Source organism: Artemia sp. Qi Xiang Cuo, chromosome 12 (assembly GCF_049724085.1).
Source record: "Artemia sp. Qi Xiang Cuo chromosome 12, ASM4972408v1, whole genome shotgun sequence".
In the NCBI taxonomy this organism is placed as follows: Eukaryota; Metazoa; Arthropoda; class Branchiopoda; order Anostraca; family Artemiidae; genus Artemia; species Artemia sp. Qi Xiang Cuo.
In genome coordinates this window covers 22,420,679-22,440,471 of record NC_142805.1, presented here as the reverse complement: position 1 = coordinate 22,440,471, position 19,793 = coordinate 22,420,679, and the positions used below count along the sequence as shown (strand labels likewise).

Sequence of the window (19,793 nt, the reverse complement as noted above, 5' to 3'; positions counted from 1 at the left end):
GCCCTGTAGAATAGTTTTATTTTTTAACTATTTCGATGATGCGATATTTTTTCCGATGATTTGACAAACTTATCTTTGAAAAGATAATATAGCACAAGTATCTAATTAAAAGTTCTACTAAAAAATCACATCCCTAAACTAGATTATAAAATAATTAAGCTGTGTTTAATTTAAGAGCAATTTTTGATTTAACGGCAATTGCAAAATTATTCTGTCTGCAGGAGCTGAACATAATCGATATCTGTGAAAATTTACCTCCTCTAGATATTTTTAAAAGACAAGCTAAAAAGATGATAAATCCTGCTGAAGGAGGGCTAAGATATTTTTCTTCAGACGCTGAATAAAGCACAATTAAGATGTCTTTGAAAAAGATCTTTTTCAAAAATCCTGAAAAGGTGTTGGTACAGATAGGCGCAGCAAGTGCTGCATCCTTCGCCTTCATGATAATGGGTTGTTCACGTGCCTGGTCTTCGCCGGGTATGCCCAAACTTCTGGAGTCTGGAGACGTTAACATCACGACCAATGAAGCATCATGGATCAGTAGTGTGCCCCCAATTGGATCAGTCTTTGGTAGTTTAGCTGCCGGTCCGCTGTTGGCAATTCTTGGACGAAAATGGACATTAACGCTTATCTCGATACCGTATTCGATTGGATTTTTGCTTATTGGATTTGCGACTCACCCCTCAGTGATCATAGTCGGTAGAATTGTGAAAGGATTTATTATTGGTGTTGCGACTCCCTCAGCTCAAATTTACATTGGTGAATGTGCATCTCCAAGGGTTCGTGGAGCACTTGGGAGCTTCACTGCAATTTTTTTGGCCTTCGGTATTGTAATTACGTACGTCATTGGTAAATATGTACATTGGGATGAACTGGCTTGGATTTGTGGTGCTTTGCCTTTAACGCTGCTTCTGTCGATGTTGTATATGCCAGAAACACCCTCATTTTTGTTGACAAAAGGCAAAGAAGATGAAGCGAAGAAATCACTGCAATTTTACAGAGGAAGTCGTACGAATATTGAACCAGAATTTGAGAGACTTCGGGCCAACGTGATGAAAGCATCCAGTTCTGGTAGTGAAGGAATTAAATTTGGTGACCTGAAAAAAGGATCTGTACATAAGCCCTTGTTGTTGTCAATGGGTCTCATGTTCTTTCAGCAATTCAGTGGAATTAATGCAGTTATTTATTATACAGTGCAAATTTTTGAAGCAGCTGGAAGTACTATACCAGCTAACGATGCAACTATTATTGTTGGTATTGTGCAGCTGATTGCAGTTGTTGCAGCTATGTTTTTGGTTGATAGAGCCGGTCGACGAATTCTTCTTTTGACGTCTGGTGCACTGATGGCCATTTCTCTAGGTGCTTTGGGAGCTTACTTCTATATCAAGTTCAAGCAAGGAGAGGAAGCAGCTTCTGGAATTGGATGGCTTCCTTTGGTATCACTTATGGTTTTCATTTTGGCTTACTCACTTGGATACGCTAGCGTGCCATTCTTGATCATGGGTGAACTTTTCCCAACCAAATATCGAGGACTTCTTGGATCACTCTCTTCTTGTTTCAACCTTGGTTGCACTTTTACCGTTGTTAAATCATTTGATACATTGGCTCTTAATATTGGATACTATGGAGCATTTTGGCTGTACGACATTTCTTGCGTTGTTGGTATTGTCTTCGTGTTCTTCTTATTACCAGAAACAAAAGGAAAGGCTTTAGATGACATTGAGAAGATGTTCATGCATCCCAGGAAACTAAATGCATTAAATGTAGTGGTATGCCCCGCAGCAGATGAGAAATGGCGCCCAGAAAAAGTTCATGATAATGGAAACATTGAAAGTGAGGACGAAGAAGATAATAGTCAATTAGTAGCCCCAGTTATGTAAAATCATAATTTTCTTAGACCTGCCTGGTTATCAAATTAATATCAAGAAACAGACTATTCGATTTGGATGGAGTAGAATCAATTGAAAAATTCTTGAAACTAAAAATTTAGAACAATTAAATGTCTATAAACCTCTTTATACTTGATATAAGTGCACGTAACATCTCATTTTAATTCTTGTCATGATAGTAGATGAAAGTCAAACGGTATAAATTCTTTTGAAATTTATACAGTTTCAATGTGGTTTCAAGTGTTAAATTTCCATTTATGTGATTTAAATTTGGTGCCTGTTTTATCTTTATGAACGTATTGTTGAAGTAACGTGCCTTGACAATTAATCTCAGGGAAATTTGTGAATGTGTGACATTCTGAGTTTCGAAGTTCCTAAGAGGATAGTACAAGTGTTTGTGATTTTTTGTTGTTTTTGTGATTTTTTTGTGATTTTGTGTTGTTGATTGTTGATTGAACTGTATCGGTCCTTTATATATGAAAGCCTACGGCTTTTTCTTCTTTGGAATAGTAAGAGACGAACGTCGAAGAACCAGGCAGCTAACTCAGTCTAATATATGCAATGGTTTGTTCTTCTAATGATCGGCTTTTAATATAAAACCCACGCCAACGTACTCTTTTTCCATATTGTCATAAATTGTATAATCGTTCTGAATACATGAGCCTCGGTAGTTTAGTAGGTAGAGCGTGGGTCTCATAATCCTAAGCTTTTTACTTCGAGGCTTTCCCGGGACAACATTTTAAATTTATTTCAAATGGATGATGATGGTTTCTAAGAAGGTTAGGTTATATTACAAACTTTTAGTCTCTTTGTAATATTTTTGTTAAAACACTATTGACTAAGCTATGTATTCTAAAACCCCCTTTGTATTATAATTATAAAAACTGTATATTCGTTCTTAATTATAATGGAAGGGACACTGGAAAATCATTGAGAGCTATTTAATGGCTCATTTGAAAGGAAATTGATGTATTTAAAATATTTCATAATTAATAAAAATAATTATATAACAAAATTAAAAATAGAAAAAAAAGATTCCGTTTAGGCGGAATGCTGTAGTAGCTGCCACTTTTCTTGATTTTCAAGCCAATATATTTCCCTTGCTGTTCAAGTCAAGGGACAGAAAGTTTCCTATATAGGGTTTACGGACCAGGCGGTTCTACTGGTGTACTTTTTGTTTTGATCTGAGTCTTTTTTTAGGAGTTATGGGTTATTATACTTCTTAACATTGGACGTGATCGTCTATTACTAGGTTGCTAGCTATCGCTGCAACCCACGAAAAAATTCCTCCTCCCCAAGGATTTATTCTCTAGACAATTCATTCCTGGTGAAAATTTAACCTGGACAATTAGGCCAACCTTAACATCTCCACGCGTAAAATTGAGTCGGCAAAGAGAAACCGAGACATAAGAAAATTTTCATGTACAAATTATGACAAATTCCCCCAGTGTAAAACTTCTCCTGAGAAATTTCCCCCTGAAAACTTCCCTTCCCATTGAAAATTATCCCCTTGGAAAATCCCACAAGCAGATAATTCCCCCTTCCCCTGAATAATGTATGCATACTTCCCCATAACAAATTCTATATGTAAACAATACGTAAATTTTTTAACTTAACGTTTTTTCAACTACGCTGAACAATATGGCTATCTAAAATTTTTATCGGACGATTTTGAGAAAAAAGGCGTGGGAGGGGGCCTAGTTGTCCTCCCATCTTTTTATTGAGTCTGGTCGCTCCTTACTTACAGTTCGTTACCACGAACTGTTTTATAAGTTGCATTAGTAAATTATTTAAGGAAAAAAAACATTAATAATGATAAAAGCAAAATAAAAACAACAAATGCAAAATGCGAAACTTTTTACTTTACTTTTCGCATGCTGACCAGTGGTCTGCGTTGCGCAGGTACCGATCTCCTTATTCACTGCCTTCAATCGGGAGTGCAATACGTGCTTGGGGGCAAATTATCTGACACTTCTCCACCAGAATCCTCCAGGTACCCATTTAGAGCTGGGTCGACCCTGGCTGACCCCCGTTCCAGTCCAAATAACCAGCGACACCAGAACTCGAACCGCTGTTCTCAGGATTGGTAAAATGCCAAAGATACAAAGAAAATAAAACAATAAATGGAGAATAATATACAGACAATAAGATACTGAAACAAATATAAAGATGAAAAAAGTTATAAAGATAATAAACGAAATAAAACAGTAAGGATGTTAAGATAAAAAAACTTGAAATGAAAAATTATATACATTTTTTTTAACCCTCCATCTTTATTTTGGCCACCCTTGGTCATTTAGGCTACCCAGGGACGAGGCCTATTGTATATGTTTATGTCGATGGCTGATTTTATAGCTGACTTTATTAGGCTTAGGTCACTTGTTTGCCTGTGAGTTCAAGAAAACTCAGTCCCCTAGTTTGCATAAAAGTCCAGTGGACATTGTCCGTCGCGCGTCAACCCAAAATCAATCCGATCTTTCATCCCTTAGTTCTATGAGTATCTACCTTATGTCTGGCCTAGGAATGATGTATGGACGGTTGGATGACAGACTTATCTATCAACAAGTGAAATGACATCATTTTTATACAATCTTAAGAAGGGCTTATGCCAGATTTTACCTCTTATACACTCGGAGCATCTGTCTTGGCTTCTTTATGCAATTAGCCATGGATGGATGCCCGCAACTACTTGATTTTAATTAGACTACAAGCGGCCAAGCCTTTTAGGCTTAGGTTACTTGTTCGCCTGTGAGTTCAAGCAAATTCAGTCCCCTATTTTGCATACAAGTCCAGTGGACATTGTCCATCAAGCGTCAACTCAAAATCAATCCGCCTTTCATCCCTTAGTTCTATGAGTATCTACCTTAGTTCTGGCCTAGGAATGATGTATGGACGGATGGATGACAGACTTATCTATCAACAAGTGAAATGACATCATTTTTATACAATCTTAAGAAGGGCTTATGCAAGATTTTACCTCACTCACTTGGAGTGAAATTTAAAAAAAAAAACTTTCTGAAAAATAAGTTTTTCAAAGAAAAGTAAAGGCCATTTTAAACTTAAGCTCAAGAGATACAAATACCTGTTAAATTGCTATTAAATTTTGAGTTACTATTAAAGAATAGTTTGGGTATCGTCTCACTGCCGAAGCCTAAAACCTACTGCGTCATTGGCGCTTTACTGAAAACAGTTCTTTCAAATATTTTCACTTTTGTAACTTTAAGAAATCAAAAATTAATTAAGAATTTAGGGAATAAATATCAGCATATGTATATTAAATTGACAATTTTTTTTCAGTAAACTCATTAGAATTTTTTTTCAGTAAAGTACAAATTATATTCTGGCTTTTAGAAAGCATAGGGGTTTTGAACCCTACTCACATTAATAAATGCTCGTTTTGAGTTTGACTCTAATATTTACTTTAATTTTTGTTCGTTTTGGGTTTCATTTATTTATTGATACTGATTTGGGGTAGTTGTATGCTTGGTAGATTATATGACAGTCCGGACGCCAGGTTTTAATAATTCGAACCATACCACGACGGAATGGGGCTGCTACGAGAATTAGCCTACCCTCCACCCCCTAAATTGACGATTCGGATTCAAAAATACCAATGGCACTTGCTTACGAGTGGTGGAACAATCCTAAACTTGACATTTTATTATATTTTGGAGTTTCATGCAAGAAAATGCATGTTCCACAAAGTTTGAGGTGCAGTTTTCCGCTCAAATAGAAATGCCTAGAAGCCATAGAATGTTTTCATAACAAACGATTAGTTACAAAAAATGGCAGAGTTAAAAAAAATTGCAAAACTATATGAGTCTTGAACAGTCTTGGAAGGTATAAACAAAATCAAATTGAATATTAGATATATAATGATATTAATTGTTGAAAGATCCATCAGTTCAAGATTTTTTTCTTCACTGTTAATTTTATTTTCAATGCTGTAAAAACTGGAAATAATAAATTTGTAATATACGAGTACTTCGTTTTCAGTGAAGCACCAATGACGCAGAAGGCTTTAGGTTTTTACAGCTAAAGAAGGGCGCAGTATCCAAATTTTGCTTGTAGTGAAACTATATCTGTCTTGATCAATCTTGAAAAGAACTAATAAATTAAACTGAATATTTGATGCATAATGATATTAATTGCCAAAAGCTCATCAGTTCAAAATTTTACTGTAATTTTAATATTTATTTTAAATATTAAGTACAAAAGAAAACATTTGTAATATAATTCGTTTTCAGTAAAGCGCCAATAACGCAGTAGGTTTTAGGCTTCTGTAGTGAGGCGATACCCAAATTCTTGTTTGTAGTTATTTTTATTCGATTCAAACTTAATTGCATATTAAATTAAAGTTCCATGTGTTTTAAGATTTATTATTTCATTTACATTAATTTATTTTGTATGTTTGTTCACATTGATTGTTAATTTAATCTCTGTTCGTTTTAACTTTCATTTACACTTTAATAGCAAAATATTTTTTTTCGTTTTAAACTTTATTTTCATATTCAATCTAAGCATTACTCGCTTTAAGATCTATTTATTCATTTATATTATTACTTTATGTATGTTTTTTGCTATGATTGTTTATTTAATTTCTGTTCGTTTTGGGTTTCATTTATTCTTTAATAGTAATTTCTGGTCGTTTTGAGTTTGAATTTTAACAGGTATTTGTTTCTCCTGAGCTTAAGTTTAAAATGGCCTTTACTTTTCTTTGAAAAACTTTTTTTTCAGAAAGTTTTTTCTAATTAATTTTTGTTCGTGTTTGATTGCAAGAAGTTTCAAGTTTTTATGGCTTGGGGGGGGGGTGCTTACTGTCCGATTATTCTTGACTTTAAAAACGGATCTAGAACTTTCAATTTAAATCAAATGAGGCTTTTTTCAAAGTCTATACGATTACCTCTTTGATAAAAACCTTATATATCAACAATAGACAGCTTGCATAACTTGTGGACTGCGATTGACAACAATGAATGGATGGAAAAAATAGCTCCAATAAGGGGGTTTAGACCATTTCACTTGCTGACACAAAGGGATCACGACTGTTTGGAATTGACCTTAATAGGAATTTGTGTGCCAAAGCAATTTTGCATCTATCGCAGAGTATGTATTTTAACTTTATAATTGGATAATTATAATAGATTTCCTATGTGTTCTTCCCATACAAAACCCCTTCCTATAAGTTGTAAACCCCTCTTAATAAGTTATGCCCCAGGGCATAACTTACAACGCCTAGCCCTGGGCCTTGGTGGGCTGTGTTGACACCGGAGGTTTTTGTTATCAGAACTTTGAACTATTTTAACAAAATGTCTATCCCAAAAATTTTTATCTGATGCATTTAGGGCGTGGAGGAGGGAGAGGGGCTATTTGCCCTTCAATCTCTTTTGGCTCTTAAAAAGTGAACAAGAACTTTCAATTTTCAATCAAATGAGCCCTCTCTAGAGTTTATACGAGCATCCCTTCCATAAGAAATAATATGAAGGATTCGGAGAATCCATAAATTACAACCCTTGCCCTGAGGGCTTTGGGGGAGTTTTAATTTGCAGAACTTAAAACTACGTTTAATAAAATAGCTGTCTTAAAATTTTGATTGGATGTGGAAAAGGTTTTCCACATCCAATCAAAACCCCCAACCTGTCCCCCACCTTTTGGGGAAAAGGTGGGCGTGAGAGGGGGGTTATTTGCCCTCAAATCACTTTCGATTATTAACAAAGGGCACTAGGCCTCGGAATTTCCAATCGAATAAACCTTTTTTGAAGTTTCTACGACACCGCCTTCTATAAAAACCTTATATGCCCCCAGGGAATAACATAAAACCCTTCCCCTGAGGGTTTTGGGGGATTGTCCTCCTCAAAAACATGTTTTCTATCTGGAAATCAACTACACTGAACAAAATGGCTATCTCAAAAGTTTGATTGGAGGTGTTTGGGGAAATGATGGGCATGGGGGAGGCGGGGGGGGCGAGTTGCCCTCCAATCACTTTTGAATATTAACAAAGTACATATTCCTTTGAATTGCCAATCGTAATAGCTTTGTTTGAAGTGACCACGACACCGCCCCCTATAAAAACCTTATATTCACCCAGGGTCTAACTTAAAACCCTTTCCCTGAGGGTTGTGGGGGAATGTCATTCACCAGTATATATTTTATGTCTGGACAACAGCAGCGCTGAACAAAAATGGCTTTCCACAAATTTTGATTTTATTTGTTTGGGGGAATGATGGGCGAAGGGGGGGCTAGTGGCCCTCCAATCACTTTTGACTATTAAAAAGGTCACTATCCTTTTGAATTTCCAATCGAATAAGCCTTTTTTGAATTTTCTATGACAAAGCATTCTATAAAAAACCTTAGAGGCCCCGAGGGATGAACATTACAACCGTGCCCTGAAGGTTTTGGGGCCGTATCCTCGTCAAAAACATTTTGTCTATCTGAAAATCAATTAATCTGAACAAAATGGCTATCTCAAAATTTTGAGTAGATGTGTTCGGGGAAGGATGGGCGTGGGTGGGGGGCTAGTTGCCCTCCAATCACTTTCGTCTATTAAAAAGGGCACTATCCCTTTGAATTTCCAATTGAATGTGCCTGTTTTGAAGTTTCTGCAACAACGCCTTCTATAAAAACCTTATATGCCCCCAGAGCATAACTTAAAACTCTTGCCCTGAGGGTTGTGGGGGAGTGTCCTCCTCAAAAACATATTTTCTATCTGGAAATCAGCTACACTGAACAAAATGGATATCTCAAAAGTTTGATTGGATGTGTTTGGGGAAATGATGGGCATAGGTGGGGGCTAGCTGTCCTCTAATCACTGTCGACTATTAAAAAAGGCGCTAGTCATTTAATTTCCAATCGAATGAGCCTATTTTGAAGTTTCTACGACAAGGCCTTCTATGAAAACCTTATATGCCCCCAGGGCATAACTTAAAACCCTTGCCCTGAGGGTTGTGGGGGAGTGTCCTCCTCAAAAATATATTTTCAATCTTGAAATCAACTACGCTGAACAAAAATGGTTATCTCCAAATTTTGATTGGATGTGTTGGGGGGAATGATGGGCGTAGGGGGGGGGGCTAGTTACCCTCCAATCTCTTTTGACTATAAAAAGGTCATTATCCCTTTAAATTTCAAATCAAATGAGCCTTTTTAGAAGTTTCTACGACAAAGCCTTCTATAAAAACCTTTATACACCTGTGGCATAACATAAAACTCTTTCCCTGAGGGTTGTGGGGGATTTTCCTCTTCAAAAACATGTTTTCTATTTGAAAATCAACTACGCTGAACAAAATGTCTATCTCTAAATTTTGATTGGATGTGTTAAAGGGAAGGATGGGCATGGCTGGGTTGCTAGTTGCCCTCCAATCACTTTCGACTATTAAAAAGTGCACTATCCCTTTGAATTTCCAATAGAATGAGCCTTTTTTGAAGTTTCTACGACAACGCCTTCTATAAAAACCGTATATCCCCCCAGGGCATATCTTAAAACCCGTGCCCTGAAGGTTCTAGGGGAGTGTCCTCCTCAAAAATATATTTTCTATCTGGAAATCAACCACGCTTAACAAAATAGTTATCTGAAAATTTTTATTGGATGTGTTTGGGGAAATGATTGGCGTCGGGGAGGGGGGGGGGGCTAATTGCCCTCCAATCACTTTCGACTATTAAAAAGGGCACTAGCCCTTTGAATTTCCAATAGAATGAGACTGTTTTGAAGTTTATACGACAATGGCTCTTATAAAACCTTATATGCCCCCAGGGTATAACTTACAACCCTTGCCCTGAGGGCTGTGGGGGAGTTTCCTTCTCAAAAATATTATTTCTATCTGGAAATCACATACGCTGAACAAAATGGCTATATGCAATTTTTGATTGGATGTGTTTGGTGGAATTTAGGGCGTGGGGGGGGGGCTAGTTGCCCTCCAATCATTTTCGACTATTGAAAAAGGAACTAGCCCTTTAATTTCCAATCGAATGAGCCTGTTTTGAAGTTTCTACGACAACGCCATTTTTAAAAACCTTATATGCCCCCAGGGCATAACTCAAAACCCTTGCTCTGAGGGTTGTGGGGGAGTGTCCTCCTCAAAAATATATTTTCTATCTGGAAATCAACTACGTTGAACAAAATGGCTATCTGAAAATTTTGGTTGGATGTGTTTGGGGAAATGATGGGCGTAGGGGAAGGGGGGCTAGTTACACTCCAATCACGTTCGACTATCAAAAAGGGCACTAGCTCTTTAATTTCCAATCGAATGAGCCTGTTTTGAAGTTTCTACGACAACGCCTTCTATAAAAACCTTAAATGCCCCCAGGGCATAACTTAAAACACTTGCCCATAGGTTTGTGGGGGAGTGTCCTCCTCAAAAGGATATTTTCTATCTGGAAATTAACTACTCTGAACAAAATGGCTATCTCAAAATTTTGATTGGATATGTTTGGGAGAATGATGGGCGTGGGGGGGCCAGTTGCCCTCCAATCATTTTCGACTATAAAAAAGGGCACTAGAACTCTCGATTTCCAATCGAATGATTCCCCTTTGAAGTTTCTATGACGATCCCTTCCATATGAAGTGCCTCTGGGAAAAAAAAAATAAAACATTGGAGCCGTATGGCCTTTACTATAGGCAACGCTACAGAGTAGCCTCTGATTAACCATGGCTGGATGCCCGCAACCACTTGATTTTAATTCTTGATTTTAATTAGTCTACAAGGGGCCAAGCCTATCAAGCTTAGGTCACTTGTTCGCCTGTGAGTCCAAGCAAATTCAGTCCCCCATTTTGCATACAAGTCCAGGGACATTGTCCGTCACGCGTCAACCCAAAATCAATCCGATCTTTCATCCCTTAGTTCTATAACTATCTACCATAGTTCTGCCCTAGGAATGATGTATGGAGGGATGGATGATAGCCTTATCTATCAACAAGTGAAATGACATCAATTTTATACAATCCTAAGATGGATTTATGCCAGATTTTACCTCTCACTCACTCGGAGCATCTGTCTTGGCTTTTTTATACAATTAGCCATGGCTGGATGCCTGCAACTACTTGATTTGAATTCTTGATTTTATTTAGACTACAAGCTGCCAAGCCTATTAAGCTTAGGTCACTTGTTCGCCTGTGAGTTCAAGCAAATTCAGTCCCCCATTTTGCATACAAGTCCAGTGCATATTGTCCGTCGCGCGTCAACCCAAAATCAATCTTATTTTTCATCCCTTAGTTGTATGAGTATCTACCTTAGTTCTGGCCTAGGAATGATGTATGGACGGATGGATGACAGACTTTTCTATCAACAAGTGAAATGACATCATTTTTATACAGTCCTAAAAAGGGCTTATGCCAGATTCTACATCTCACTCCCTCGGAGCATCTATCTTAGCTTTTTATGCAACTAACCATGACTGGATGCCCACAACTGCTTGATTTAAATTCTTGATTTTAATTAGACTACAAGTGGCCAAGCCTATTAGGCTTAGGTCACTTGTTCGCCGGTGAGTTCAAGCAAATTCAGTCCCCCATTTTGCATACAAGTCCGATGGACATTGTTCGTCGCGCGTCAACCCAAAATCAATCTGATCTTTCATCCCTTAGTTCTATGACACTCTACCTTAGTTCTGCCCTAGGAATGATGTATGCTCTAGTAATGAAAATCAATCAGATCGTTCATCCCTTAGTTCTATGACACTCTACCTCAATTCTGCCCTAGAAATGATGTATGCCCTAGGAATTTAAATCAATCCGATCTTTCATCTCTTAGTTCTATGACACTAACTTAGTGCTGCCCCATGAATGATGTATGCCCTAGGAATGGAAATCAATCCGATCTTTCATCCCTCAGTCCTATGACTATCTACCTTAGTTTTGCCCTTGGAATGATGTGGATTTTGAATTGAAATCAAGTAGTTGGGGGCATCAAGCCGTGGCTAATTGTATAAAAAAAAGCCAAGACAGATACTCCGAGTAAGTGAGAGGCAAAATCCGGCATAAGCCCTTTTTAGGATTGTTAATTATTAAAAGATACTTGTTAACTATTAAATCTTTTTATTAATTTTTCTTTCAATTTTTTTTTTTCGCAAAATCTACTGAGAAACGTGGCTCTAAGTGCTGCAGGCTAGTATTTTTTCTATTTTTATCGTCTACAGTAGAAGTGTTACAGGCGAGAACTTCCTTTAAGTATGGATTGTGTTTAGTTTGCGGCTCGTTTCTTCCTTTTTTTTCCAGAGTGAAAATGCGATAGAAATTTGTTCATGTGTTTAAGCCGTTAAGTATAAATGTCGGGTTCTATTCACCTTAATTTTATGTTATTTTCATGGGGTTAATTCAAATAGCATAGATGCCGCATCAAAGATTGCACTTTGGAAGTGAAATAACACTTTATCAAATAGTTCCAAAATACCCCCTCCCTCCCCCTCCAAAAAACAGATTGTAAAATCTGTAAAAAGATTTCCCATTATGACTATGAAACACGGCAAACCAATATGTGCGTGCATGGTGTGCGTGCATGGGCGAGGCAAGGGTATCCTCTCTTCCTTGCCCCTAAAATGCCAAGGTATTAACAGGTTTCCTTATAGTTTTCAGTATTTTAAAATAATTTCCATCATTTTTGAACAGTTTTCCTATCTCCCCCCCCCCCTGTAAAATACATCCAGAGCCCCATGAAACAAATTCTCGTTCATGTGCCTGCTTCCTGTCTATCTTGTCCAGAATTTAGTTGTGAAATTGAGGAACGTTTGATGGGTAACAGAGGCATCTGTGTATTGAGATATTTTTTCTCTCTTTCTTGTTTTTTTTTCTTTTAATTTTTTGGCAATTCCTGCAAATCAACGATTTTGTCGTATTTTTAGGAAACAATGTCGAATTATACTTTAAGGAAGTAATTTTAAGATATTTTCTTTTTAGAAATTTTCACAAAGAAATTTTTAGAAGATGTTGGATTTTCCCATTAGGGCTCTTCCACAAAATCTGAGCTTTTTTGCGATTTCGATATTTTCAGGAAACAATGTCGATGTTTATTATTTTAAGGAATCAGTAGGAAAATCGATATTAAAGTTCCCTCTTTACTGAATAATGTATTCAGCAAAGCTAATAGAACATAAAGCCATACAAATAGCTTCAAAATGTTAATCTAATTTACGGCCGGAAAAAATCGAAGAGATGGACCACAGTCTTCGCATCGAATTTGGATAGTATCGCTAAACCTTCTTCAAAGATGACTTATAGGGGGAAAAGCCAATATCTGGATTTCGCAAATCTTGAAGACCCAACCCCAAGATTTGAACTTGGAATTGTTATTGGAGTTGGAACATACGGAGAAGTTTATGAAGGAATAGATAAACAGAACGGTAAGATCTTCAAATACAGTGGCATAAATATATCTCTGTTCCGGAATTTGATTTCACACCCTCCATAATTTAATGCTAAAAATTTAATGATAAAAATAAGGTTAATAAAACCAAAAACAGATAATAAAACTGATATACTGCAACAATAATTTCCAACTAGGGGATTTTGTCCCTTAATACCTCCAGCTTCTGTATAATTTTTCGGAACTCTTATAAATTTGTTTTTGCTATAAACTTTAATATTAAGTTTATCGAAATATTAGTTACCATTTTTGAACCATCTTCAAATTGTGATTCCTCACTTGACTTTTTTTTTTTGTAAACGCATTTTTGAATTTTGGTTAGTAAAAGTTGGAATTCGTTCTTTACAAGGTTGCAGCGCATGCTGCAACCATAACCTCCCCGACATTTATCATTGCCAAGAAAAAAACAGCCAAGTTTACAAGGTGTAAAATTTACAAAGTTGCAAGAATGGATCCCAAAAAGTCATTAATATCTGGATTTTTTTTAAATAAGCATTTTATTTATTTTATCGAGACTCATTAATTGTTTCATTTTGGAAAAACTACCTAGTTTCAGATTTTTGTAATGGGTGTTTCTTTTTGTTTTAGCAAGACACCGTAATTCGTTCAGTAAAAAAAAAAAAAAAAAAAAAAAATCAATAAATAAAACGCGTCGAGTCTGATCTTCAACTGATTGATGGTTTTCCAAAATTTCGGTGACGCTAGGATCGTCACCGGCTTGTTATCATGGAGCCTGTCATCTTCGAAAATATTTCAGATAAAATTAAAAAAAAAATATCGGTATAAAATCATTGATTGTTATTTTTATGCTTATTTTTATATTTTATTAATTTACTTTTATAATTTATAAAATAGCATTCTTATTGGTTTTAAAGTGATTTATTAACCCGTTAAATATTTTGGAAATTCAGGATCACTTTGGGGCTCAAATCATGGAACGTCATACGGATGATTTTTTTTTTAATTTTAACTATAATATTCCGGAGGATGACAGTTTTCATGATTTCGAGTCGGAGACGTTGCCAGCTTCGCCCAAATGCCATGAATAAGTTGAAGGTCAGACTTGGCTTTCACAAGCCACATTCTCTTCTGTCCTCCTGCTTTCTTGTTATATACTGGTAGCAAAAGGAATTTGAGGCATTTTTTGCTTATATGCTCTTAGAGTCCAAGCGATGACGAAGTTGAATAAGATCGGGGAGAGGAAACAGCCTTGATGTACACCCTCCTTAATAAGTACCAAATGTGAACCATTGACTCTGACTTTGGCTTTAGATTCGTCGTAGTAAGCATTTAACAGCCTGGTGATACTTTGAGGGACGTTTTCCTCTTTAATTGCTAATTATGTGGTGTCCTGACGGACCGAATCAAAGGCTTTGATGAAATCAACGAAGCTTTGGATTAGCTCCAGCTGATGATTGAAACTATTTTCTAAGATATGTCGAAGGCTAAAGATCTAACCAGCGTCACCTATGTCTGGTCAAATCCTGCTTGATCGGGTTGCGTTTGGGAGTTTCTAGTGTCTTAGAACTTAGTTAAAAGTGTGATTCCGATTATCTTGGCAGCAATCGGGATGAGGGATATGCTTCGATAGTTTTTACATTCCATTGGTCTGTTTCTTTAAAAATAGGGACAATTACCGAAGTCTTTCAGTCATCGGGAATGTATGCATTGTCCATAACCTTGTTACATCCATAACAAGATTTTGGAGCACAGCTGTGGCTGACTGGGGTAGCGCTTTCAGTAGCTCAGAAGGTACACCATCTATTTTAGGACTTTTGTTGTTTTTAAGTACTTGGATTGACTGGAATGCTTCCTCTCTAATTAGCGGGTCTGTACAGACATTTTCATAAGAATGGTTTTCTGGTGGATTGAGTCAGGCTATGGAGTATTGGTTTCTGCCATTAGTAACTCCCGTTCCACACGTAGCTTGGAAGCGTGCCATCACCTTTCGATGCTTTCCTCCATACTTGCAAGCACTTTCCCGTCTTTAGCCTTTAGCAAAAAGAGGAAGATTGCTTCTTTCTGTTTAATATATTCTCCAAAAATCTGGTAAAATTTCTTGTATCGTTTCATCATGCAGCTTTCTCCATCTTGTCGGTCAAATTAGGCCTTTCTGTCAACCCTAGCAGATTTTTGGTATTCCTGACGCCGGGATCTAAATGCACCATCCTTTAAGCCGGTCACATCCCTTTTTTTTACTGAGTGTTTTAGTGTTTTCTCGTATATCTATTTTTTGACTTTTCTTTTTACTACTCCGAGGATATTTGCTATGACTTCCTTCACGCGGTGTTTAAAATTACTATATTTTATCTCTGTCTTGGTGCCGGTACATCCAGATGAGTTGTAATTCTTCGGCATCGTCGTGTAGGATGGCAAACGGTTAGTAAGTTCAAGATAACGGACAAAATTACAAATATATAAAAAAACATACAAATGTACAAATGAAAGAAACTTAACATATGCAACATACAACAAATTAGTGCAGTTGGGTGGATTAGGAGGAATTCTATTGCCTTATTTAGGGGGTAAGAAATAATTCAAGGTGGTGTTCTCTCTAATTTCCGTTCCAGCCGAACCTGGGTAAGTGAAACAACCATGGCCTAGTAATTGCGCTTGAAGTTTGTTTCCTAATAGAACAGAGATATTTATGAGAAATTCTGGCAGCATTTGATAACACTCACATTTTAAAATAAAGTGATTTCGTTCTACTCAGGTAGTCCAATTTAAGGGGTAATTTGACCCTAATGAATCCTAGAAGATATCTGAATATGTAACCTTAGAACTTCATTTAACATAGGAATCTGGGTAATTTCTCACTTGATTTGTCCTCGATTAGAATGCGTTTTTGTCTTCATGGGTGACTGATAGATACACTTCTTTTCCCTTGTTTTGGAGTTAAGATATCGTTAAAATAGTTTTCGTTATATTTCTTTCTAATTCCATTTTGTTTATAGAGGGAGGAGACAGCAAGGAATAACTAAGATAAGGAAAAAATCTTAGCTCGTTTCTTACAATTTGTTTCACTTGAGGAAAAAAAAAATTAGAAACGTTGTGTTTAATTTATGATTTTTAAAGGGGGAAGATCTTAAAGGGCTGATGGGTTGTTATTTGGTGTATTTATGATAAATTTCTGTGCCTGGGCTGCAGAAAGAAATTGTTTCACTTTTATTGTCTGTTTTTTTTTCGTGTTCCGTCCAGGGAACCGAATCTGAATACTTCAGTGGAATATTTATTTATTATGCTGTATGACACATTTAAATAAATGGTTTTACAGCAACAATAAAGTATATCACAGTACAGTCCTGTTATCTTTCATTTACAGGAGTTTTCAGGTTTCACTTGTTTAGTTCTTTTTTGATGTCCCTATTAACGGTTAAGGAGACTTTGAAAGATATAATAGGCAAGGAATCCACAAAGTTTTTGTTTTGAAAAGTAATTTTTTCAAGCGGGTGGCACTGGGAAAGTTTCTCCATAGAAATTACCATAGAAGTTTTAAAAAGAATCCTATTGAGTTTCCTAGTTAATTAGTTCTAGAGTTATCTAATTTTTTCTGTTTTTGGTGCCTATTAACTACTACTCTGTTAGGCAACGCACATATATATCATAGGCGGCACACAAGTGCTGCCTAGGTAAAGAGTAATATAGCTGCCATGTATTACTTTATAAATCATCGTCTTTATTACCAAAGGAACACACAAGGGTTCAAAAAATGGAGCAATATAAATTTAACAAAAAAGAAAGAAAAAGCAGAATACACCCATAGAAAACACTATTATGGATAACATAACGTACAAGTAGCATACAGATAATAAGATAAGCAGAAAACCAAAAAAAATTTAAAATAATCCTTTTGTTGAACTGTAAAAAACACTGTCAATTAAAAACGAACAGAAATTGGTTAAAAAAATTATCTCCACAAAAGATGGCAGTTGTATGATAAATCAAACTTAAAACAAACGGAAATTGCTGTCAATGAATAATTGAGACCCAAAAAGAACAGAAATAACACTCAATAGTCAAGCAAAACTAAAAACAAACAGTCCCCTGAGCCTTTTAAAGGCAGGAGCGTCATTTGCGCTTTACCGAAAACAAAATATGTTTTAAAGATTATGTCTTCTATAGCCTTAATAAATAAAAAGTTGCTGATGCTTCCAGGAATTAAAATCACTACATATTAAACAACCGGTCTACTTTCATTAGTTGTTTTCAGCAATCTTGGCTGTTACGATAATTTTATTTTTATTTTGTTGTTGTTGTTGTTGTTGATGTTTTGACTAACAAGAACCATTTTGTTCAAAATGCATATCGTTTTGAATACAATACAAATGACATTCAGTCTATAGAAATTCAATTAGGGAGGGGACATATAGCAACACTCGTATTTGTTAGCCTTACCTATTCTCAAAATATGATTTTTTTTTCCAGTTGTGTTGTCATTGATGCTATTGCAATTAAAAAAAAAGAATAAATAAAACACTGATTTAAGTGAAAATGGTTTTTAGTAAAGTGCAAGGGATAGCTATCCACTAAGGTAGTAGACTGCTATCCTGGCTTTAAATACCCCCGGATGGTGAAGTTACCAAGCTGCTATCCTCAGTTCATATCCAAAGAGCACCGACACTGGTACTGGTTATGGCACTAGGGATACGGTACTGGTACTGAAGGTACAATCTTAGTGAGAACCGGTCATTAGCAAAGTCAAGGTAGTATAAAACGCGCAAATCAAAAATTTAAGTGCATTTTTTTACTTTGGATATACTGAGAAGGAAATATGCTAGAGAGGGAGAAATGGTCGGCTATTCGTAGCTCTTTTAGACCTGAAAAGTGCTTTTGACTTGGTAAAGAGGAAGTTGTTAATTGAAAGTCTGTTGGAAATAGGCTTGCCGTCTTGTTTTGTAGCAATAGTAGCAGATATGTATCGGAGGGTGAAATTTGTTGTGAAGCTTATGGGAATTTTTTCTAGGCTAGTTACGTCTCATGTGGGTGTGAAATAAGGATCTACTTTATCTCCTAAGCTTTTCTCCTTGTTTGTTAATGATTTAGATAGTTTTATGAAAAGTAATGGAGCCCCTTATGTAGGCCTATCTTTGGGTTGGTTTAGGCTATCATGTATGTTGTTCGTGGATGACTTAGCTCTAGTGGGGGATAGTAGAGATAATCTTTAGAAGTAATTTGATATAAAAAAAAATTATTTAGAAAAAAATAATTTAGAGTTGAACGCTAAGAAGTCAATAGTACTAGTATTTAGGAGCAAAGGGGATGTTGATTCTGAGGTTCATTTTAATTTTGGAGGAATTATTTTTAAATTTGGAGGAATTATGTTAGAGGTTAAAGAGGAATTTGTTTATTTGGGTGTTAAGTTTAGTGCATTAAGGATGTCTAGGCATGTAGAAGATTGTAATTAAAGGGGTACTAGGCTAATAAATTTGTTTTGAGAAGTAATTTAGGTCAGCTAGGTGACTTGAGGATCCGGAAAAGAGTTTTTCAGACAAAAGTAGCTTCTAGTCTACATCGGGGTTCTGATGTTTGGGGTTTTGATACAGCAGCTAAGCTAGAAGTAGTTCAGCTAAGATGTTTTAAGAGAATTTTAGACTTGGAGAATTCATTTACTGAAAAGAGTTTTTGGGCTTTTCACTTTAAGGAGTGTTAGATTGGTTAAAATGGTAAAATTTTGGGAGAAAAAAATTAGACTACCTATAGTTTGGCTTGTTAAATAGCTTATTTAGAGAGTTTGAAGGACGGTAGACGTGATTCGTGGCCAAATCAGGTCAAAAAAATACCGGACCTTTGTTGCCTTTCGGAGATGTGGAATGAAGGAAAATGTCCAATGGGCGAAAGAGTAACAGTATGGAAAGAAGTCCAGCGAGCCCTAAATGACCAAGAAATCCAAGAGTAGCAAGCTCATAAGGACCAATCTATGTCTTTGAGGTTTTACTCCTGAGCTAAAGACTGTTGGGGAGAGGAGGCTTATTTTAATTTAGGATGAATAAAGAAGATTTGGAGAATTTGTTGTTGGTAAGAGGGGATAGTCTTGATCTAGTTGAGAGAAGGAAATTTTTGGGAAAGTTTAAGCCGACGGCTGGCCGCTAGTTTTGCCCTATGCGTGGATGTGTGAATGAGCATTTACTTCTTTTTGTATTCAAGTGTGAAGAGCTGTATGGGTTACGGAATGAATATTTTGGAAGAGTGTTTGGGAGCGAATACTGGCTAATAGAGCAGATGGCTGAGAGGAACGCATATGCCATTAAACAGTTGTGTAAGTTTCTTCGCTTAGGAATTAAACATAGGGAATCATCTTTGAGGGGATAGCTTGTTACGGTTTGTAGGATTTGAATTTCATCATGATTGGTGTTTGTTTAGTTAAAATGTTGAACCTTGGTGTGTTTCTTTTTTTTCGTCTTTTTTTGTTCTTTTTTCTTTTTCTTTTTTATTTATATTGTCTAAAGGTGTATTTTGTTCCGGAGCTTTGTTTGTAGACTGTATTCTGTGTTGCTATGGCCCGCAGGCTTTTTGCAATAAATCTTATATTATCTTAAATTATATAAAAACTGGA

General features: G+C 36.3%; 1 protein-coding gene and 1 pseudogene across 1 annotated transcript in view; both read left to right on the top strand.

The window, feature by feature from the left end:
- The first annotated feature begins 356 nt into the window (after nt 1-356).
- On the top strand, nt 357-1,880 carry LOC148945896 (facilitated trehalose transporter Tret1 pseudogene; annotated as a pseudogene).
- Nucleotides 1,881-13,084: 11,204 nt separating this feature from the next.
- ninaC (STKc_myosinIII_N_like and MYSc_Myo21 domain-containing protein ninaC) overlaps nt 13,085-19,793 on the top strand; it is a 386,065-nt gene continuing 379,356 nt past the window's right edge. Inside the window, exon 1 of the mRNA XM_089097735.1 lies at nt 13,085-13,217. Within this exon, the coding sequence (XP_088953861.1) occupies nt 13,085-13,217 (133 nt within the window). The remainder of the gene's footprint in view (nt 13,218-19,793) is intronic.